The sequence below is a fragment of the Drosophila novamexicana genome, unplaced genomic scaffold, assembly GCF_003285875.2.
Source record: "Drosophila novamexicana strain 15010-1031.04,08,12 unplaced genomic scaffold, DnovRS2.1 tig00000689-arrow-pilon, whole genome shotgun sequence".
NCBI classification, from domain to species: domain Eukaryota; kingdom Metazoa; phylum Arthropoda; class Insecta; order Diptera; family Drosophilidae; genus Drosophila; species Drosophila novamexicana.
In genome coordinates, this window is record NW_020824818.1 from 34,883 (window position 1) to 56,753 (window position 21,871).

General features: G+C 41.9%; 7 protein-coding genes and 4 non-coding genes across 13 annotated transcripts; 7 read left to right on the forward strand and 4 right to left on the reverse strand.

Annotated features, from left to right (window-relative positions):
- Window positions 1-1,363: 1,363 nt before the first annotated feature.
- LOC115763241 lies at window positions 1,364-2,879 on the reverse strand. Of its 2 annotated transcripts, none has more exons than XM_030705717.1 (3): window positions 2,757-2,879; window positions 1,789-2,695; window positions 1,364-1,734 (listed from the first exon to the last, which is right to left on the reverse strand). In XM_030705717.1, exons 1-3 carry the CDS (start codon window positions 2,804-2,806, stop codon window positions 1,678-1,680), a joined length of 1,014 nt encoding a protein of 337 aa, XP_030561577.1. In that variant the 5' UTR covers window positions 2,807-2,879; the 3' UTR covers window positions 1,364-1,677. The 2 variants fall into 2 exon arrangements, with proteins under 2 accessions (XP_030561577.1, XP_030561579.1); XM_030705719.1 differs by having other exon boundaries at window positions 1,365-1,731.
- Window positions 2,880-5,696: 2,817 nt separating this feature from the next.
- On the reverse strand, window positions 5,697-6,546 carry LOC115763244. Its single transcript, XM_030705723.1, has one exon. The coding sequence runs from the start codon at window positions 6,449-6,451 to the stop codon at window positions 5,798-5,800; it is 654 nt and encodes a 217-aa protein (XP_030561583.1). The 5' UTR covers window positions 6,452-6,546; the 3' UTR covers window positions 5,697-5,797.
- Window positions 6,547-6,649: 103 nt separating this feature from the next.
- On the reverse strand, window positions 6,650-8,982 carry LOC115763240 (cryptochrome-2). The gene is made up of 2 exons (XM_030705716.1): window positions 8,296-8,982; window positions 6,650-8,239 (listed from the first exon to the last, which is right to left on the reverse strand). Exons 1-2 carry the CDS (start codon window positions 8,960-8,962, stop codon window positions 7,281-7,283), a joined length of 1,626 nt encoding a protein of 541 aa, XP_030561576.1. The 5' UTR covers window positions 8,963-8,982; the 3' UTR covers window positions 6,650-7,280.
- A 352-nt stretch (window positions 8,983-9,334) lies between these two features.
- On the forward strand, window positions 9,335-12,052 carry LOC115763242 (sperm-associated antigen 7). Its single transcript, XM_030705720.1, has 7 exons — window positions 9,335-10,162; window positions 10,504-10,679; window positions 10,819-10,863; window positions 11,050-11,158; window positions 11,341-11,463; window positions 11,644-11,747; window positions 11,922-12,052. Exon 1 carries the CDS (start codon window positions 9,351-9,353, stop codon window positions 10,125-10,127), a length of 777 nt encoding a protein of 258 aa, XP_030561580.1. The 5' UTR covers window positions 9,335-9,350; the 3' UTR covers window positions 10,128-10,162; window positions 10,504-10,679; window positions 10,819-10,863; window positions 11,050-11,158; window positions 11,341-11,463; window positions 11,644-11,747; window positions 11,922-12,052.
- LOC115763314 lies at window positions 10,907-10,982 on the forward strand. Its single transcript, XR_004017902.1, has one exon. It is a non-coding gene; the product is annotated as a small nucleolar RNA Me28S-Cm2645 (small nucleolar RNA).
- LOC115763312 lies at window positions 11,199-11,273 on the forward strand. Its single transcript, XR_004017900.1, has one exon. It is a non-coding gene; the product is annotated as a small nucleolar RNA Me28S-Cm2645 (small nucleolar RNA).
- LOC115763315 lies at window positions 11,503-11,577 on the forward strand. The gene has a single exon (XR_004017903.1). It is a non-coding gene; the product is annotated as a small nucleolar RNA Me28S-Cm2645 (small nucleolar RNA).
- Window positions 11,777-11,853, forward strand: LOC115763313. Its single transcript, XR_004017901.1, has one exon. It is a non-coding gene; the product is annotated as a small nucleolar RNA Me28S-Cm2645 (small nucleolar RNA).
- A 359-nt stretch (window positions 12,053-12,411) lies between the features above and the next one.
- Window positions 12,412-13,709, forward strand: LOC115762985 (transmembrane protein 230). Its single transcript, XM_030705367.1, has 2 exons — window positions 12,412-12,983; window positions 13,055-13,709. The coding sequence occupies exons 1-2, from the start codon at window positions 12,765-12,767 to the stop codon at window positions 13,241-13,243; spliced, it is 408 nt and encodes a 135-aa protein (XP_030561227.1). The 5' UTR covers window positions 12,412-12,764; the 3' UTR covers window positions 13,244-13,709.
- On the reverse strand, window positions 13,294-18,954 carry LOC115762982 (protein brunelleschi). The gene is made up of 10 exons (XM_030705364.1): window positions 18,270-18,954; window positions 17,365-18,198; window positions 16,447-17,294; window positions 16,041-16,284; window positions 15,423-15,979; window positions 14,889-15,367; window positions 14,634-14,827; window positions 14,380-14,571; window positions 14,114-14,321; window positions 13,294-14,055 (listed from the first exon to the last, which is right to left on the reverse strand). Exons 1-10 carry the CDS (start codon window positions 18,460-18,462, stop codon window positions 13,767-13,769), a joined length of 4,038 nt encoding a protein of 1,345 aa, XP_030561224.1. The 5' UTR covers window positions 18,463-18,954; the 3' UTR covers window positions 13,294-13,766.
- A 179-nt stretch (window positions 18,955-19,133) lies between these two features.
- Window positions 19,134-21,867, forward strand: LOC115762983 (eEF1A lysine and N-terminal methyltransferase homolog). 2 transcript variants are annotated; one of them, XM_030705365.1, is made up of 7 exons: window positions 19,134-19,513; window positions 19,630-19,989; window positions 20,054-20,261; window positions 20,317-20,935; window positions 20,998-21,190; window positions 21,248-21,387; window positions 21,443-21,867. In XM_030705365.1, exons 1-7 carry the CDS (start codon window positions 19,422-19,424, stop codon window positions 21,850-21,852), a joined length of 2,022 nt encoding a protein of 673 aa, XP_030561225.1. In that variant the 5' UTR covers window positions 19,134-19,421; the 3' UTR covers window positions 21,853-21,867. The 2 variants fall into 2 exon arrangements, with proteins under 2 accessions (XP_030561225.1, XP_030561226.1); XM_030705366.1 differs by having other exon boundaries at window positions 19,442-19,513; window positions 19,622-19,989.
- Window positions 21,868-21,871: the final 4 nt, after the last annotated feature.

A 21,871-nucleotide genomic window follows, 5' to 3' on the forward strand; every position in this document is an offset into this window, starting at 1 on the left:
CACGTGGAGCACTTCCGAAACGCCGGCATTCCATTTGGGTACTATGTAGTACTTGTGTACACTTGCCTGCGATGGCACCCACCGCCAATTGAAACGGCAACTGGACATTTCTATGCCAAGCGGCTGCCGATGCCGGCAACAAGCAAAGTGAGCTTTTGCAGAACGTTCTGAATTCGCCGCAACTCCGACAAATGGAATATGGCTATTTTTTAAGCGCAGGAGATGCACATCAGGGGTTGAAACTGTGAACGCACAAATTGTACATGCTAGGGAAATTCTGTTAATTTTTGCACGACTGTTAGTTTGTCCCTATGTTACTTAACAGTTTATTGCAGAGTTGAGTAATGCTGAAGCTGTTAGGTTGTAAGGCTGCAAATATACAAATATTCTTTCGCACAAGATATACTGAAAAGAATTTCATTGTAAATAAATAAATAATAATAAGCTATAAGGTCCACATAGCAGAAGGTTCAGGATATCTTCCAGTCGCGCAGTACCGACTAAAGCACTTTTTACTTGTCGCTGGAACTCTTTTTTTGAAGATCGAAAAACAGTAGGAACAAATTTACAACTATTAAGGTTGACCGCTTAAATAAGGTAAGATGAAGAAAAGAGTCCGTTAAAGAAAATTGTATGAAAAACAAAATATTGTTACATATGTACCATGTTTTGGTACATTTTTAGCATATATGTCTGCAGTGACTGTTTTTTAGCAGAAACTGTTATTGAGCTTTGTTCTTGTCCTTCTTGGTATTTCTGCTAATATTTGCGAAGTAGCTGTTACATTTATCCATGTTATTTCAACAGTTATCTCGGTTGGAGTTTATGCGGTCAACGCTGCTATTAAAGCAATAACACTATGTAAATCCATTGTTGTTGCTAATGTTGTTCATAGCAGCTGTTATTACCAGTATGGTTTAGCTAGGATTACAACCTTACAAGTGCTGCTAAGGAATTTGGCTGCTATGCATGGCTGTTAATGTCGGTTGTACTAAAAATGTTTTTTTGGTATTCCCTCTGTTACTTGCCCATTTTTTCTGACTGTTACTCATAAAGGGGAAAAAGGACAATAATATATGTAAAAGGTATTAATATTGCCCTTGGTACAACTTGGTACTTAAATTGCGGCAGGTTAAATTATTTTAAAGATTTATTAAATTAAATGTTATCGAGTTTTGTTGAAACTTGCGACTTTCAATTTTTTAATTTACTGTGCAGTTTTATCCTTTGTTTTTATACCGAAGCAGACTAACGGAAAGCAGTCTAAAAATCCCAAAAATTGAAAATGGATATATTAAGCATAATAAATATCTATTTCAAGTGAATTTTTGGATTTGTTCTCAATGGTCTTTATAATCGTGTAATGAACATTTTAATTTTGCCATAAAAACATCTCCGACACCAAAAAGTACACTTGAATGGGTCAGTATTTTGTTAAAGGCAGTAAAAACCGGGCGGATAGAAGCATCAAATCGTATAGCTGCTATAGGATCGATATCTAGATTCATTATTAGTTTTACAACATCGGACCTCACTAGCTCCCGTAGGAAGCAAAAAATCGTAATATTAACAGACAATAATATTCGAAACCTAGATTATAATTCCAAAATTATAATGTCAGTTATATACATTACTCAGTAAAACTCTTAAGATTCCACTTTGTGAAGCTAAAAACGACTACTTCTTGGTTCCGGAGCTAGGTTGTTGAGGATTATCCTTGGTGCGCTTGATCTGCTGGAAAGTAGACATATTTATACGAATTTGGGAATAAACATTCCTTTGGATTACCAGCAGACAGACGTTGGCCGTGGCCTGCGGACTTGGCCGCTCCTTGCGCAACTTGATGTGCTTACTGACAGCTTGGTAGTAGATGCTGCCATCTTTCTCCCGCAGCATAAAGCGTTCCCCGCGGTCGGCACTGTCCGCCGTGCGCTCCTCCTTGTAGCGCTCCTCGGCGAGGTAGGTCACCAGGCTTTGGCCAGAGGTATGCTGAATCTGCTTGAAGAGCGGCTCGGGCTTTACCTTAAAGTTGATCAGATAGTTGCCGCAGTCTTTGAGCAGCCCGTTGCTATTGCCGCTGGGCGGAATACCAAACTGGACCTGGACGAGTTCGTGCTCATATTGGGCGTAGTTGGCTTCAGGAAAAATGGGCAGCTGGGCGACGGGTCGTGCGGTACTTGCCGACTTTGTGGGATGGCATCCCAGCGGCTTCTCAATATCAACAAATGTTTGTTGAACGATCTGCTTCTGCTGCTCCAGACTGAAGGACTCCAGCTCCAGATGCTCCGGCTCCGGCTGCAGCCGTTGAAGGCCCGCCCGTGGCCGAGGCACAGCGGTTCGCTCCTTGGCAAATAGCTCACGGCACTCCTGGGCGCGGGTCGGAAAGCTATGCAGCGCCTTTGGCTTTTGATTGTTAATGTGCAGCGCCTCAATATCCGCGAGTAAGGCGGCATCCTTGGGGTCCATTTCCATTGCCTCCGCGCTGCTGTGCGCGTAAACACTTGGATTGACCAGATCGATATCGAAGAGCAGCTGCAGCCCCTTAAACTGATAGCTAAACTGGGTTTCCAGCTGCGGAAAGGATACTGGCTCTGTGGTAAAGTCTAGCAAAGTTTTGCCACACGGTAGAAATTTGCAGCCCACAGTCGGATCGGGCAGCTGACTCGTATACGTGATGGGGCAGATAAACTTGTTGCTATAAAGGGCAATCAATATGGCCCAAAGTTTAAATAATTAATTAAAGCAGCTTTACTCACAGTTTGTCATCCTTTTTTTTTGATTTGTTACCTAATTCCAGCGCAGCCATATTGAGACTAAAACATGCTTAGTCATGTTATTTGACATAAGAGATTCAAATAGCTTTGACAAGCAGTGTTGTGTTACGCTGCTTTTATTATACTAACCAGTGTACAGCACTGGAATTATATTCGAAACCCATCTTAACTTTAATGAGGATCGATAATATAGGAGATAGGAGAGGAAGAGAAGAGAGAATACAGATATTTCTTGGAAGTTCTTGCACTAACAATTTAAGCTAAATTAAGTGCATCATCTGAATGAAAATGGGAAGATTAATCTGGTAAAACCTTGAGACTTGAAATTTGAAATACAAATTCTTTTTGTGGTAACTCATTCCATATTAACTATATCGTCTAATATTCATTTTGAGACGTATTTGAACCAATTTTATTGTGTAGGCTTTGTGAGTGAATGCTTGTACCCTGTATTTAGGGTATATCCCAGTCGGGCACGCCCGACTCAAGCGCTCTTATTTGTTTTCTGATTACTTTGCGGCCACATTTGTTGTGTTCGCCAACGCGCCTAACAATTTGCATTTGCACTTATAAAAACGGCGAATGTTGTTCCCATTTACCCACTGAGCTGGTTTCCAGCCGCCAAAAACAAAAGCCCTGCATGCAAATTTACCTGTCCTCACGCGCATACCACCAGTTTCGTGGCAGGAAGGCAAGGGGAACTGGTTAGGTAAAGGAGTGTGCATTTATGAATGTGTTGCAGTTAGCCAGGTAAACTGTTTTAAAGAATAAATGCTGCACCATCTGCTCAGCTTTCCAACTGTCTCCGTGCAGCTGCCGGAAACGGAAACGGCGACGACCCGGCGGCGAATGCGGACAAAACAAAATATTTGTTAGCGGAAATCTTGAGCACCTTATATCCATTATGAGCTTAGTTAACTAATGAGCTGAATGGCAAGCGCGTTTTTCCAAAGAGTTTCAGGTGTTCATTTTATACAATGTATGTAGATGTCCCACTAGGGTGTACTAGGCCCAATCTTGTCAATTATGAAATCGACCACAATCCATTTCAAAGTATGCTAACAGTCAAGGGTTTCTCGTTGGTTCTCAGCCATTGTTAATGGGGTCAAAGGTGCACTTGGATTTATTTATTAGCCATTCAGTCTTGCATATTCCATAGTCTAATGTACTAGAGGAAACAGGAGGCATGGCCGCATTGACAAATAGGTAAAAGACTTTTTGTACTACAGATAGATTAACAACACCTTGTCGCTGGGTTCAGCTAGTCTCCCAGTCTAGTCCACATTATATACATATGTACTTCCATAGTAGCTGCCCTCGAAAATACTTATGTATGACACTTGCGTCTGCCAATAAGCCTGTCGTCGTAATTACCAAGCCATGAATCTCAGCTGCCACAAAAGAGTCTTATTAGTGGTAAGATACAGAGGTAAGCAACAGATACTAGTCGGAAACGAACGCAAATTGCCAATTATGGCAGAAAAGTGCATGCATTTACTTATTTTTGGGCACGAACGAATATTTAATACATGTATTTATTTGCAACATAATTTCTCCGTCTCTCTATCTCTCTCGCTCTCCATCACTTTGTCTCTCTCTCTCTCCCCTGGAGTGAAGGCCAAAATAGCTGAAGGATGCGAGCTGTACGTGTCGTTTCTTTAGTGTGCCGTGCTGTTGACTGTGGCCTTAATAAAAGGTAGCTGAATCTAATGTCAAATATAGCTGAAAATAGCTAAATTAGCTTACTAAGCACAAAAGGCAAAGGGAGGCATCTTAGTTTTAAAGCCAAGGTGTTTGCTTGGAAAATGCATACAAAGTTCGCCTTGTGATTTTTTGTTGCCAAGTGAACTTTTGAGTCTAACAATTTTAATCATAACTTTATTTAATAATTTGACAGATTAAATCAGCTCTACACAATCAACTAGTCCTGCTTTTTTGTCTACCGGATAGTTCCCAAAGTATCTTTATATCAGCTTGGCAACTGCCAATTTCAAATGTTTCCATGGCCAAAATTTAGCTATAAAATTGCCGAATTGCCATCCCTCGCATTACAACAATTTATGGTTTTCCGTCCGGCAGTCTGCCAAGGTACGCGTGCACATTCTTACGGCCGATTGAAACACGGCTCCCGATCCCCCGGCTCGATGCTGGGCTTAATAGGGAATCATATTCTTTTTGTTGATTCGAATACCATTTCATACGCATTATAACAGCTTAATTTGCCGCCTGGCCTAATGCGTTGTCATCAATTCAGCTAAGTAGTCTTGAGAGGGTCGAAAGGATGTTTATTCCTGCGAAAATGTTGAAGGGCAGCATGTTTTGGCTTGTTGATTGAAATTGCCAGCGGAAGAGTCAAAGGATATTTAATTGTTTTATTGATTGACAAGAGCAGAGAGGTCGAAAAACGTTTCCCAAAGTCTATCTGTGCTTAAATGGGGCTAATTCCTTTCCAGGCTGCGTTATGCCTTTTGAAAGTTTGTATCAATGTACGTGTAAAGCAGCAGGAAACATCTATCCGAAAATGTATTTTATAAAATATGAATACCATATTTTCTTGATGAAAACAACGTGAACGCGGCGAGCCCGGGAATTACATGAACTAGAAACTTGAAAATTGAAGTTTGAAGTATCAACAAATAAATTATTTAATATATTTTTAAGAGAAAGTAATAATCACAACATTTTCGATGTGAATTCTCACGAAGTGTACATATGTACATATATTAGCACCATTTATTTATTTAATTCCTAGCCCAAACCCTTTAGAATTATCGCAAGACCAGACTATAAAAAGTTGGAGGTAGGGTAAACATTGTAATTAAAATCCAGCAGGCTTAAATAGATAAAAAGAAAGATGGAATTTAAATTAAGCAACAGGGATCGAGTCGAGAATGTCTGACAAGGAAATATCCTGTACTCAGCTCCGATTTAATATCCCAAAGTAAATTTTATTATGCTATAACATGATCAACTATAATGAAACTCGCAAATTACACAGACCGTATGGGAAAGGGTAGACAGTATTATTTCTTGTCAAACTTGACCACGCGCATATCGTCAGCAACCGTTTCCAAGTCCTCCTGGTCCCGACGGAAACGATAGGTGCCAATATCCTTGTGAGCCGACTCTGGTAGCTTTACTTTAATGCCCTTGTACTCGAAGTGCCCCTCTCGCTTCTCGGGCACCACAAGCAAGTTCTCAGCTTTGTATTCATTGTCATTTCCAATTTCAATATGCTGTGAATTATTCTGCACGGTTGGACCCACTTCGTCCTCATCGTCGGGGTGATTCCAACCATCGATCTCTATGGGCACAATCGGCATCCCATCCTTATCTAGGATGCTAGTGCTAGAACCCCCAATGCCACAGCCACCGGAATCAGAACTTGGTGGTTCAGCGATGGCATCTGACTCAACCGCCGGTTCCGGGCTGAACGCAATTTTCACAGGCGATATGGTCGAAAAGGTTGTGAGAAAATTGCGAGTAAACTCCACGTCACCTTTGGCCAGATCGCATACATCAATGTCGGTAACCGAAATGCCATTACCCCGGGACTCAGTTGTCATTGTCTTGGATTGAAGATTCGAGCTGATGACATTGGCCCTTAATGTGTAACTTGAATAAATAATCCTTGACAGGAGGATATTTTTGCGCAACATGCATAGATTCCGGAACATTTTTAATAAATATTCTTTTACCAAGTCTCTTCCACTGAATAACAAGAAATTATAGGATTACAATTTTACTTCGAAATAGGAGCCCGAGCTCATGTTATGCCGAAAGTAATGACTGATGTGAGAATGTGCTTTAGAGCAAGTATCCAACAAGAGAAAGTGCTTGAAATTTCATCGGCTACTTTGAGCGTAAAAACATGAGACAGTTATGGAAAGACTACAACTATTTAAAATGTATATCAATGAACAATGTAAAGGTTACATTTAATGAAAAAATATATATAACAATGCCATGGACTAAATCTCCTTTCAAGAATATAGCTGGAATATACATTAGTACACTAAATAAAATAGTACACTCCGTTCGATTAAAGTATAGCTGTGGTAAAGAAAAGCTTGTGAAAGGTTTTGAAATCTACGAATAGATTACAATAAAGATAACTCGATACTATTGATTATTCAACTATTGCGATCTGGTTTACAATTAGCGCTGTTAACCTCTTGAAGAGGGTATTCTTTGTTTCGAAATGAGACATCTGCAAACTCATAAACTAGACACATTTTTGATCAGAGCCACCTGAAGAACTAACTATTTCTTTTCAAACTAGTCTGTCAGTATGTATAACGGATCGACCCACTATATCATATAGCTAACCATTATAAAACCTTGTATGTCTGCAAAGCCTTATCAACATTGGAATATCTTATAGCATAGATCGCATATCTGGCTTTAGAGTAGACGTATTTGAAATGCACCTAACATCTGATATATAACAAGGATTAAGGATATGTAGACTTTGCTATCTGGTGATCGTTATCATATCGTGGATAGTCAACGTCTGCGCTTAGCAACCGTTTTTTTTGCTTCCGCACTTGCTTTGCGCTTTCCAGTGGATTGCGACGTCGATGGCTCGTAATCATTTTGATCCTCCTGTTTGCCGGTGCGCACTTCACGATTCACCTTGTAGGCGGCGCTCATGCGTTTTATGTTTTCCTTGTGGACGATATCGTGATTGACAATTCGATGTGGATAATCAACGCCAAGCACACATCCGTACTCACGCTGAGCGCTAAGTGTTGCTTTCCATGGCTCGTAGATACATCCCGCTGGATATTTAGCCAATTCAGGGACGTATTTCCTTATGTAGGCGCCAGTGGGATCAGTTTTCTTTCCAAACGCTACAGGACTGTAAACACGAAAATATTGATGAAAGAATGCGGAAGCTGAGAGCCACATCCAGTTTCCTGCATTTAGTGCCCAGTCCTGGTCAAGAAGCAGCTGCTCAAAGACCCGCTGCCCATCCTCCCAGCTGATCCACAAATCGCCGCGCGTCAAAAAACAAGCAACCGCATGACGCGCCAAGTGATGTATCCACCCCTCTTGCCGGAGCTGGCGCATGATGGCATCGATAAAGGGATACCCAGTTCGTCCGTGCGTCCAGGCCTCCAGATGGTCAGGTTGCTTTTGCCAGGGTATTTGCAGGCAGTAAGCATTGCCCAGCATACGGTCGAAATTTGGATCAGCTGCGGCTACCGTATAATAAAATTCGCGCCACAGCAGCTGACCGACTAGCGAAACGGGCGGCTTGGAATGCTTTGGCTTCCGCACCAGAATCTCTTTAAGCCTATGGTGCAGCAGCCGCGCGCTAAGGCAGCCGAATTTTAAATATGGACTGAGCACCGTAGTGCTTGGCTCAAGCGAGTTTGGTGCCGTGTTCGGCTTCTCAAAAGCTGCCACCCAATTCTCGTCGATAAGTGATGCTTCCATGCGACGCAGTGCCTCTGTTTCACCTATCAGTCAAGACTTGTTAAACATTGCTATTGAAGTTATGTTATTTTTGCCTTACCGCCCAGAAATTTGTTGACGCCGAGTTCCTGGGGCCGCTTGACTAACTGATCTAACGTTGGACAGTCATAGACGCATGAATCGATCTCTTCGAATTCATCTGCTATTGGCTTCATTCCATCCGGCAGGCTCTCTGGAACAGCCAGCGCTTTGGGCAACTTCAGCTTGTCGACAATACCCAAGAACTTCTGGTAGGTAACAGGCGCTTTACCAAGATTTTTGGCTATAACCAGTTCTGGATTATAAATCGTGTGCGAGCAGTAGGTATCCACTTTCACTCCATGCTCCGATGCTATCTTTTGTACCGTCGTATCACGCTGCAGGGCGTACGGTTCAATATCTGATTCAAATGTCAGTAGCTGGACGTTCCAACGTTCGAACAGCTCAGGAAAAACATCAACGGGCTTGCCGCGAACAATATACAGGCGCGAATTAAGTTCCTTGAGCTTTTTATCCAAGTCGACGAGGGATTGTTGAAGAAAACGCCAACGATTGGCGCCCACTTGCATCCAATCCAAGATACCAGGATCTAATATAAATATAGGTCGAATATAGAACTTTTCCGGCGACGCTCGAGCTTCATTAAATATCTGTGACAGCGCGGGGTTGTCGTGAACACGAAGTCCCTTGCGGAACCAGTGGACAAGTGTACGACGTTTTGCAGACATCTGAATCCCTTCAGTAGTAGCTATTTTGATGTGTACTTAGCTTTGTTTTTGAAAACAGAAAAGAAACACCACCCGCCTGTTTTAATGGGCTGCCAACCTGCTTGCAGGTTCCAAATAATACTAAATCGTGTTCAGTATTCTAGATTGCAGGCCGGCAAAAATACCTAATGGTATACAGTATTCAGAAATGGGTATTCTAGTATTCTGGTGCAGAAGCACCGGTAATCTTATTTTATACAATACATAAAAGAAATATATAAATAATCCAAATGTTGTCATTAGTTTAATAAATTAGCAACTAATAATAGAAAGCCTTGTGTGTTAAATACAATAAGCAATAATTGGCATATGCGTTAATGCGCAATCAACGGATATCGGCAACATCAAAATGGATCTGCTTGACTCAATACTTAACTCAATGGATGCTCCGCCAACCACAAATGAACAGCAAAAGACGCTGATCAAAAAACAGCGGGAAATGGTGGAGCGGATGCAAAACAAGCAAAAGGAAGAGCTGTTGCGATTTCGAAAGTACGTCGAGGAAAGGATGGGACGATTTGCTAAGGATGATCGCACATACATTGAGTTCCAGCCGTTGGACAAGGTGCATCGCTCAGTTATACACGAAATAGCGGAAAATGGTGGTTTCATAGCAATGAGCTTTGGCCGCGAGGACGAGGACCGGCACTCGGTAGTCTACAAGAAGGAACACCCACCCAGCGAGGACGAGGTAACAGCCCGTCGTAACGGCGAAGGCTGGAGCAAGGACATAGCCAAAGAATACTCTGAGCGGCGGAAAGAGCGCCTAGCCCAGGAGCAAAGTCTGATCGACAAGCAATCCACATCTGAAGCGAGCTCCAGCGCAGCCCACAGCAGCAGCGCGGACACCAGCGCTGAAGTGAAACCAACCTCCAATTATAAAACAAAATATGCCCACCTTATCGGCGAATCGGCGGCCCTGCAAGCAGCCCGCAAAACAGAAACGAATCAAAGCTATGGCTTTGTGCCCAGTAAGAACAAAAAGGACATGCGGTCCATTGAGCAGACGCTGGCCGACATAAAAGCCAAGAAGCGTTTGAAATTGCAACAGCAGCAGCAGGAGCAGGAGCAGGAACACGAACTGACAGCGTCGCAGGCTGAGAATCACGACGCAGAACAGCGATAAAAATAAAAATGTGCGGAAAATAGTAATAAGATAATGTATGTATGTTTTGTTAGATATTCACAGTTAATCTGATGAGAAGTCAGTTTAAATGTTGGGCATACACGAATATGTTCACAAATATGTATCTGAAAGCAATTTAAATTGTTGGCCAGTTAAGAACATTAGCTGCGGATTTTTTTAAAAAAGTTATATCAACTGCAGTGTCCAATTAGCAATTTCTATTTATATAATAAAACATAAAATGTTAGTCAATAGCAACAAAACAAAAGTGCTGTTTATTTGATGCCTATTTTAAAAACTAAAAATGACCGAAATAATACTGACACCCGCCCCACTTATAAGTATTTTAAAACGCACTAAAATTTGCCAATTTTAGAAGTGAAAACGACACCACGTGGATGAGGCGCATAACGAGGTTGGAAACAGCAAAGAAATGTTCATCAAACTGTTTTTGGAATTGAATTTGAATCAATTGAAAATGGGTGAAAAGGCTACTTTTAACCTTAAATAATTGGCTGTAGCAATTACAAGGCAACAGGACACGTGGAAATTGTAAGTACAAATATATTAGAACTAGCATGAAAGATAAATTGCTGCCATTTTAATAGATGCAAAAGTAAAAAAAAAAGAATAAGCATTCATAAATTCATACCTTATACATATTGCTTATCCCTTTCATGTTTTTTTTCAGATGATGTCTTCCATTTTAATAAAACACTGCGTGTCTGGCGAGTTTGTAAGTTCCGCTCCTTAGTGTACATTTGTATGACTTTTTCCCCGCTTTAATGATGAAAACTTTGATAGGGACATCTGATGTCTATGATTGATTTATCACTTTTTATATAGAACTGATGCATGTCAAGCAGATGTTATGTTTTACTTGGTTTTTGCAATGTTAAACAAATTATTTTATTTCTTTTAGGAATACGTCAGCAACTTGTCGATCGACTTAAACAGGGCTGTGCCTGGAATAAGTGTTGCTCCTTATAAAGTGAGGCAAGTTCCAGATGCTAAATGAATCCGAAAGCAATGTAAGAATATGCTACTAATCCCACACATAATTCATATCCAATTAGTATGATGATAACTTTGATAGGGACATCTGATGTCTATGATTGATTTATCACTTTTTATAAAACTGATTCAGCACAATGCTTATATTATAGTTTACTTAGTTGTTGCCTTTCCTAATACGTTCTGTGTTTTTCTTTAGGAGATCTCGTCCAAATGGAGTACCTAGCTGTTGGTCAAGTAGGACCGGCTTATTTTATACCTGAAGGATGCTGCACTCGAATAAAAAGAAACAACTGCCAGATGCCAAATAGACCTGAACTATGTAAGAACATTATAAAACTGCGACACACGTCTAAGCCCCATTATAATGATGATAACTTTGATAGGGACATCTGATGTCTATGATTGATTTATCACTTTTTATAAAACTGACACAGAACAAAGCATGATTATGATTTACTTGGTTTATGCAAAGCTAAACAAATTATTTTATTACTTTTAGGAATACGTCACCTATTTGTCGTTCTACTAATACCGTGTTGTGCCTGGACTGTATGTGGTTCCTAATAAAGTGAAGCAACTCCCAGATGCTAAAAGGGATCTATGGTAATATTCCGACACATAATTCATATCCAATTATAATGATGATACTTTTGATAGGGACATCTGATGTCTATGATTGATTTATCACTTTTTTTGTATAACTGATCCAGCAATAAGCAAATATTATTATTGACCAAGTTTTTGCAATGCCTAATAGTTTATTTCTTTATTTTTTAGGAACGCACGTCCAGTGGAGCACCTCAAAGTCGTCCAATTGACATGTTTCTATGTGTATTGTTTGATTATTAAGATGTGCACTATATTAAAACTATATATGTTACTAGAGGCATTTGTTATCTTTGAGTCAAATGAAAATATAAATATTGATTGCTATTTATGACTAAAGTTGGAATTAAACCATGCCTTTTGGTGTGCCTGTCGACTTGCAATTCATTTTAATGCAGGAGTGTGGCCAAAGGCTGCAAAAATAAAGGCACGAAAAATCCCGAATAGACATAGATATTCGAATATCGCAACTTATTCCATCCCTATCTCGAACTATCAATCCAAATTGTAAAAAAAAACGTATATTATCAACCACAACCTAATGAAAGTGTCAGAGTTAATAAATAAAAATTTCAGGCTTTTTTTAAATTGTCCGTGCAGGCTTTTAGTTAGTTTTCAAGTTCTGACACAACAACAAAAAATACCAAAAATATAAATTTACAGTTTAATTTAAAATTCAGCGTTTAAATACCAAAAGAGAAAAGAACACGTCTAATATTTTAAAAACGTTCGTTTGTAAGAACCCAACGCGTGCCTAAAAGCAGAAAAGTTTTTAGATTAAATAGAACAGTCAGAATTTCGGTAAATTCAGCACATGACAAATGGATCACTTTTGCACCATTAATTAAAAAACAAATATCATATGGCTGTCAGCTGTACAAGTGCAACTCTTGCACAGCTGTTTTCAACATTAACTTTGATCAGAAAAATCACAGTTGAAATGGTGACAAGCACTTCTAACAACTGTTACAAATCGAGCGCCGCGTTATCCACAACGATTGTACAATTGACCTAATGAATCGGAGCAAGTTTCCAAATATGTTGCCTACCAAATCGGACTCACGACGGCGCCTGAATGTCACTGGGGCATCGACTGGTGGCAACAGCAAGGTCGCTGAAGGTGCCTCCGAGACGGATGGCTTTGTAAACGAGCAATGGCTACCGCCGAATGTAGATGAGTCGACACCGTGGAAGACAATTGCCATCATACTCACATTGTTCATCGGGGGAACTGTATGTACATATGTATGCTGAGTGTCAATACAAATTGGGATGATCCGTCTTTTCGATCTGTATTTACATAGATTTGCATTTGTTGTGCGACATTAGATTGGATTGCGGACGTAGGTCAGGAACGATCAGATCGCATCTGGGCAGTTACAATAATTGGCGCGTTGACGATTATTCCCGGCGGCTACTACCTATACATCCTCTTGTGTATTTTAATGCATCGCAATGGTTACACGATGGATGATATACGTCGATTGGGCTAAAGGTGGCTCTGGAAACTCTGCAAATGGACTTATGTACTATTTTTAAAAAGTTGCCGTCAAAACTCTGCATTTATTTATTGTATAAAAATATTGTAAATACATACATGTTATCAAATTTGTTGTGGTTGACGCGCTCAACTTGAGGGTTTAATAAGCGAAACATCTACCTATCAATATTTCACTTTCAGGTTTGAAGCTGTATACATATAGATATATGGAGCATACTATTTACATATATTATGGCATTTTCAGCTGTGAAGCATAGTGCGTAGTTTGAGCTTAATCATATATATATTTTTTGTTATATATACATGTAATGCTTATTAATTTGAAAACAATTGCTTTTCATTTTACAACAACGGTAAGATATTTGTGTTTACACAGATTAACAGCGCTATCTATCATATATCGCATAGAACTACAGGAGGCAGCACATATACAGTACTAGGTATACGTAATACAGAAACAAATACAAATACAGATACAACAAAATTAAACTAGAAATCATTAACAATTTACTCAATCACGGCTCTACAACAGTCACCTCAATAGGTGGTATAAATTTCCATATATGCGCCTGTTGCTCGTCAAGGCTAGAAGCCGACAGAGTATTTAAATTGGCTGCTGGAGATGACAATGTTTCTAATTGACTTAAGTTGGTAGCTTCTGGACAGGACCGGCTCAAAATACTGCTACTCTGTTGTGGTTTGGTGGCGCACTCAATGCTGGTCTTGAAACGACCAGGCGTAAAAAATATCACAGAGCAATTGTGCTGCGATTGCTCGTACTTATCCAAAACAGGGATTGTTATTCTGCAGTATACAAATATTATTTTTTCAATTTTATAGCGAGAGAATATGTTGCCCATACCGGTTAGGTCCAGAAATTGCCACCCGAGTCTCTAGATTGTAGTTTTCTATGCCATTTAAGTAGTCTTGATAGAATTTGATAGTTAATACCAAATTCTTGAGTGGCTGTAAAGATTGGTTCGTGAGATTGATGCTAAGCAGTGCTCGCTGCCCGACGGTGCATATTATTTCGCTGTGTGGCTGCACTGGCGTATCCTGGAAGCTTATAGCTTTCAAAAGAAACCAAACAATTAATAAAACGTTGATAGAAAGGCAATAATTACTTACCCCACTGAAGAGGCGAGATTGTGGTCAAATCCACCATACTATGGGAGAGAACAATTCCACGTAGCGAAGCAATGCCTTTAATATCAGTGCCCGTTAGCAGCCAATTTATTTTTACGCGCTCAGCTATGTGAGTTGAGCAAAGCTTGCTGATTGCCTCGCTGAAGGACAGAAGTTGCGTTCGAAAACACAGCTCTGCGTTTGGAAGAAAATGTTATTTAAAGACAGACACAATGGGAAAGGCATGAATATAGTACCGCGTTCCAGATTCTCAGCAACTTCCGCTGCACGTGCTACACAAATTTGCTCCAATGAGCATCGGTCCACTGGAATAGGTACGCGACAACTTTCTTTGGCCTCGATGAGTATATTCTTGTTGTCAGTGTAATTGAGCGACATTTCTTGAGCGGTTAGGTTAGATATGTCCAATACTAAGTAGAACTGTGAAGGTCTGCAATGAGTTTCAAAGTTAATACATCATATGTTATGGAAAGATCCGTTTACTTATGTACATCTCAGCGGGGAGCACATCCCAGCTAGTTATCTGGGCACTAGGAAGCAGCTCTAAGTTAAAAGACACGGCACATTGACGACAGTATCCTACAACCAAGGCCTCTCCGCCCGAGTACTTAAGACGAAGTTGCGCCTCTACATGTTGGCTGTTTTGTGCGGCGCGCGAGTTCGACCCCGCTCCGCCTGGCTGTAGGCTTAAAGTAGCTAGCGAATGCTGAACGCCGGAAAAGGTTGAACGAATACTTATATTCTGCGGATCTTGGCGACGATGCTGCGGCGAGCTGACACGCAAGGGCAGGCTAGCAGACTGGCCGGAAATGTTAGAGTACTGTGATAGCGAAGAAGCCCCATATTCAGAAGAGGCACCGGCTGCGCAAGATTGTATTGAGTCGGCTGGCAGGGGGCAAACAAAATCAGCATCCGCATAAATGTGTAGTATAAATTCAATAGTGTTTAGCGGAGGCACGGGCAGCTGAGCCTGGAACGTAAGGGCTGTTATCACAGACCATTTTACACTTTTTGTATAAGTTTACCTGCAGAGCCGCTTCATCAATTCGAAACATTTTCTTATGCATATCTTGCTCCACATTTGAATTGATGCTTACTTCGAGGTGTTCCAGCGGCAAAGTGTTGCTCTCGTTCCGGATGGTTATGATGCAACTTGAGGATTCTCCATTGTATAAGGTCAGACTTGCAGATGTAACCACAAGGTCCGCACTGTTCATGTTGCTAAATGTGGCCGACTGTGGAAGCGATGTTTTGATAGTGATACTTGGCAGGGCTGGTATCACATCCAACAGATAGTTGGGCGGAAAGTTGCGTCCTCGCATGTGCTTCAGCCGGCAGTTAGACTTGACACCCAACGTATGAGTACTATATCCCTGCAGATCCAACTGGCCAGTTTCAATAGGTGTTCCGTGTAGAGAGACATTCGTGGGCACATGTGGCTGCAAAACAATTGTCTGGGGCAACGATTCAAAGACTACTCCATTTGTAAGCAGACGCATGTCGGTGACGGCCAGCTCAAAGGGCAATGGATTGCGAAGGGTAACGCATACCTCACATAGATCGTTTTGCACCCATAAAAAGTCTGTAAAAGAAGCAAACCATAAATAAGTCTATTTAGATTAGGGTCCCATTATTACGCATGCCTATTTTGTTTTTGTCCTTTTTCTTATCCCGGCGATCAACAGAATTAAAGTGTATAGGTGTGAACAGAAATGGGCCACTGTCGGCTTTGGCGATCTTGATTCGCAGAGGGCGCAAGTGGGCAGGTAAATCTCGTGCTACCACCTGCGTGCAGTATGGTAGATCCGTGAGATTGGCGGGCGGTATCACAGTCCCATTTTCTAGCACAAGAGGCACAGGCGAGCCTTCACATTGTGCGCTCAGATTCTATATTAAAGAGAAAATGTTAACGATATTTATTAGCAGACAATAAAAAAATAGTTTCGTTTTAATTTTGTTGCTCAAAATTAATTAAAATTATAATAATTAATTTCATCAAAGCAACATCATAAAATCGAACTTTAACAAAATGTATCTCAAAATCCACACCTGCAACTGTACAGCCATTTCACTTTGCTCCGTAGCAGACATATTGTCCCATTGTGTTTGAAGCAGAAACGTCATGTGGCGAGTAGCCAAAGCAGAGTGTCCCAGGCGTCTCGCTGCAGATATAAGACTCTGTACAAGATCTATTTGTAGTGCCGGCCAACCTGCTCCATTCTCCAGCACTTCCAGAGGATCCAGCGATAGCAGATAGCCAGTAAAGCTGCCCAGCATTAGACGATAGCTCTGAGTCCAGTCTGGTGTTTGAGAACCTTGTTGAACATGCTTAAGCGCAGCCAGGCGCTGAAAAAAGGCAGCCTTACGCTGGTATCCGATCTGCTGATACAGCTCCGTGATTACTTCGAATCGCTTGACGCGCTCCGACTCGCTCATGCTGAGATTTATGTAAAGAATGTTTTGAAGAAACATGGCCACATCCAGCGGTCGATTCTGCTCAATACAAATGCGCGTAGCCTTAAGAGCAGCCTCTGTCTCAATAGTTGCGGCATGGCGGTACTTGCTATAGTTAATTATCGCCTTCCGATAATAATTGGTTATCTCCTCGGGCTTCAGTATATTCCCGGGCAGCTCGCCATTACGCTGGCCAAACGGTGCTGCCGATATTGTCGATGTCGAGGAAGAGGATGTTGAAGTTGTGGGCGTGCCCGATGCTGAGGAATTGTTGGTCAAAAGGGATGACACCGATGAGCAGGAAGAAGAGTGTGAGGTAAGAGCCTCTGCGCAGTTTGCTGATGCCGCGGTCGTGGTTCCCGTCATCACGGCGGCCGTATTTATTTTCTTAGTCGCATCGCTGGCACGCCACTTCTCCGGCGTATTTCGCAGTGGTGAAGTACCTAAAATTATGTGCGATATTAGCATACAACAGTAAAAAAAAAAAATAAAACAAATCCAAAATAAGCATGCCTGTTTCTTGCAGAGATGCGTTCCTGTGCAGCGTTTCAATCTCCCGCATCTGTGGATACAGAAAAACAGCCGAGGCCGCGCACAATCCTTCTTCGCTCGCGCCCACCCATAGGGAATCGCCAACTGAGCGTAGTGTTTCGTTGGCATTGTGATACAAGCTTAGTGCATCGTCCAAGAGACCAGCCTGCAAGGACAGATCCGCCAAGTTCTTCATCACACGACCCACGCAGCGCTTGCGGTTGTTGCGCGACTCCATGTCCAAGCCTACAAAATCGCGTTTCTCAAAGGGCGCCAGCAGCAGACTGACCTTGTCGGCTTTCTCACGCGAACGTTCAAGGCGTCGCGACTCCAGCACCCAAAACAGAGCGCTCAAAAAATCACCGATACGTGCTTCCAGATCCATACCGGCATCCTGCTCCCGATAAAAAAATGCCTGCGACTTGAAATTGGACGGCGTGGTGTACTCATCCTGAAGGCGGCCAGGAAGCTGAGGCTGCTCTTCCTTGATTACCACATCTGCGTTGGCGGTGTGTTCACCAATTGTTTGTAGCACAGGCTGTCCATTGACCACGGTGCTTGTGCTTGAAGTGTGCTTTGTGTCTGCATCGGGTCCAAAGAATATGGCACGTGACTCGTATAGCGTGCTGCCATAGCGCACTTTAAGGGATTCGTGGTGCCGGCACAGCTCGTTAAGCTCCGTTTGGTTGTCAAACTTTCCAATTGTTATGAGGCCGAGCAGGCGACGATGCGTTTGAAAGTCGCCCCAATCGTTGTGCTCCACAGGATGATCATGTATGAAGCGAAAATAAATGGTACGCACAGTGCCGCTAGAATCTAGACGAGAATTTAAAGCATTATCAAATGTCTCACTTCTATTTACATATATATAGTTTCAGTAGAGTTACCCGTTACTTTGATATTATTGACACGTCGCACCTTCTCAAAGGCCCGCTGCAAAATGCGGGCGCGTGAAGGCCCCACACCGCGCAGCAGCACCAGCAGGCAGCTATGGTGCAGAGCATTCTGCTCGTAATCAAGACGTGACATAACTGGCTCCACGCTAGCATGGGACTGCACAAGTCCAACTGCGGCACGCATTTGCAACTCTTACTGTTCCACCTGTTCCAGTTCTAGGGTCTACGACTTGCAATTGCTCTTCACATTTCCACTAACACTTCGTACAAGCCGATAGGTGTTGCTGCTTTTATTGTGTGCAACTGACGTTGACATTGACGTGCCTCAATTGATTTCCATTGTGTCGTATTTAGATGTGAAAAACTTCGTAGCAAGCGATAACATCGGATCGCCTCCCCCTTTTATGATGCTGTTACTTTTACTCTGTCCCTGTAATGCTTTCTACAATCCTCAACATTCACTCTGTTCTGTATGTGCACGTAGCAGCATGAGATTGCACAAAAAGGGGTAAATCAATTATGTCAATGCCCACGAATCCAACAGAAACAAAACGCAAGTTAACTTTAACAAGCAAAAAATCAGTTTTCAGCTGTGTGCTATTCGCAGTGAATGGCAAAATCAAAAATTGCATATGCTTGCGAATGGCTAAAGCTGCTTAAGTTTACAGAAAACTCCTCCTGTTGACATCAAAATACCAGAATTAACGGTACTCCCTACTTTGACTTTTAAATAAAAAAACTACTTATTGACTTGTGAATAATATTGAGAACTGTGACATTAAGGGTACACAAAGTACTCTACTATCGAATTACGACACTCAACACGAATTGTTATCGATACTCACACGCTTTGCATTGCAGGATCGCGAAGATTTATTTGTTAATTATTTGATTTACACAAGAAACCATTTTTTTTTGGGATAGAAAATATAGGTCTAGCAAAAATCCAAATTATTTCAAAGTTATTTACCTGGCGACATAAACAAAACAATTACTCAAATAAAGTTTACGCTCTGCTACATGACGTCACAATTATGTGGCAAAATTTAGTACATTTTTTAATAACATTGAAGTAGCACCAATTGCGCGATAAACAACAAGCGTGCTAGTCGTTGACTACAATTAATTTGCTGAGAACAAACAATGAATTTGTTGCCAAGAACGCGTGAGGAGTTTGCTCAAACGGACTACTGGAATGAGTTTTTCAAAAAACGCGGTGAAAAGGCGTTTGAATGGTAATTGCACGCATGTAATAAACACATGCACCGTATGCCGGTCTTTACGTGTTTAGCACATGAGGAGGAAAAGGCTCAGTGATAAATATTTTAATTGCAATTATTAAGTATTTCAGGTATGGCGAGTATTTGGAACTATGCGATCAGATACACAAGTATATAAAGCCCGCCGACAAAATTCTGATGCTTGGTTGCGGCAATTCAAAGCTCAGCATGGACATGTATGACACGGGCTTTCGGGATATAACTAACATTGACATCTCTCCTGTTGCTGTAAAAAAAATGATAGAACTAAACGCGAAAACACGGCCGGACATGAAGTTCCTTCAGATGGACGCAACGGATATGTCATTTTCAGACGAGAGCTTCTCCGTGGCTTTGGATAAGGGCACACTAGATGCCATATTTGTGAATGATGCCGAGGACACCAAACATATTGTAGATCGTTATTTTGCAGAAATATTGCGCACAATGCGGTAAATCCACCTGACCGCATCAATAATTGTGGTGTATTATAAATGCTCTCCTCATAAATTGCAGAAATGGCGGTCGGTACGTTGGTATATCCATGTTGCAGGAGCACATACTTGACTATCTGCTGGAGTTCTTGCCGCGTAACAACTGCATGTTGCGCATTGTGCACTGTCTGGATGTGGAGCGTGCCAACAAGGAAAGAAATGCCGAGGAATCACTAACGCTACCTGTTTTTGTTATAATTGCCACCAAGTTTAAGAGCTTGCCTATGCCGGTGAGTAACTGCCTCAGTTTGCCACGATACTCTTGCATAACTTGACTTCTTATAGATCCTTGAGTTCGGACTCGGTAGCGACAAAATGCAACGTTTCAGTTGTGCGGCGGACCTCACTAATGCTGTGGCCTCTGTGCAGAAAGCAGCGCTGGTCTGCAATGGATTGGCACGCTCTAGTATTGTTGGCCATAATGAAGTCACCATGGACCTGCATCGGGCTGCAGAGCCAACGCCTCGATACACGGTTCATGTCATGGATCAACTGCCATCGCGAGGTCTTGGCAAATATGCCGCTTTTATTGTGCCTCAAGGGCGAGAAACCGAGTGGCTTTTTGCAACAACAGCAGGTCGAAAAAAACTGCAGGCATCCGCCAAGTTTCAGCGACTGGCTGTTGTGACATTGCATCGCGATCAGGTTTATAGCACGCTGGAGGAGGTGAAGAGCGAACTGGCTTATAGCATTACGAATCTCGCGCCTGCAGGTCTGAAGGAACAGATTCCCTACTTATCTTTGGGCTCTGAAGTAGGAATGCGGGAAACGCTGATTTCTGGATTCTCTAAATTATCCGGCGACTTTCGCATTGAAGAAGTGGAAGTCGATGGCAAGACACTTCGCCGTCTGATATTCCTCAAAAATCAGTTTGTGGTGCAATCAGAAGCTTTGGTGAAAACAGGTAAGAATTGAAATTTGCGGCGATCTATATACATATGTGTACTTATTAACTCTTTTTTTTAGTTAAAATCAAAGGGAAAAAGGATCGTAAAAAAATAGACTTTGGTTACTTGGCATGCCATCATCATCTCTTCATGTCTGTGGGCGTGCAGCTGGCCGTGACCATGCAGGGCCCGAAAAAAGATGTACAAAGCGACGTGCTGGTCATTGGGCTGGGCGGCGGTGGGCTGTGCAGTTTCCTGCATGCCGCATTTCCGTAAGTCTTCTTATTTATTATTTGTTTTCTTCCAAATTAAATCAATTTTCGGTGCAGTCAAACACGTATTACGGCTGTAGAAATAGATCCCATAATGCTGGAAGTAGCTGAGCAATATTTTGAGCTGAAGCAAGACGATCGCCTACATGTCGTCATTGATGATGGCCTCGCCTTTGTAGAGCGCTGTTGCAATGAAGGTAAAAAAGCCGTTTATTATCGTTTGGAACTACTTTACCACATTTAATTTTGCAGGCATACATTTTGCAGCTGTGCTTTTCGATGTAGATAGTAAGGATCTGTCCCTGGGCATGAGCTGTCCGCCCAAAAGTTTTCTTGCCCACAAGATACTTATGTACATAAAGGAGATCATTGGGCCCAATGGCCTCTTCATGTTAAATCTGGTGTGTCGAGACGAATCGTTGCGCGAGGAGGCGATGGGCGATCTGCAGCAAGAGTTTGCATCTGTGTGTAGCTATAAACTGGATGAAGATATCAATGAGGTTATTTTCTGCGCAAACGATGAAAAGTACAAAACAGTCGAGCAATGGAAGAAGCACATGGGTACAGCCGGACGTCACCTGAACAGTGCTATTAGGGATCAGAAATTGGCTAACAAAGACGCGCTCGATGTTGCGGAATTTTTAAGCGAATTGAAAATATAAAAATTAATTTTGTAGTGAT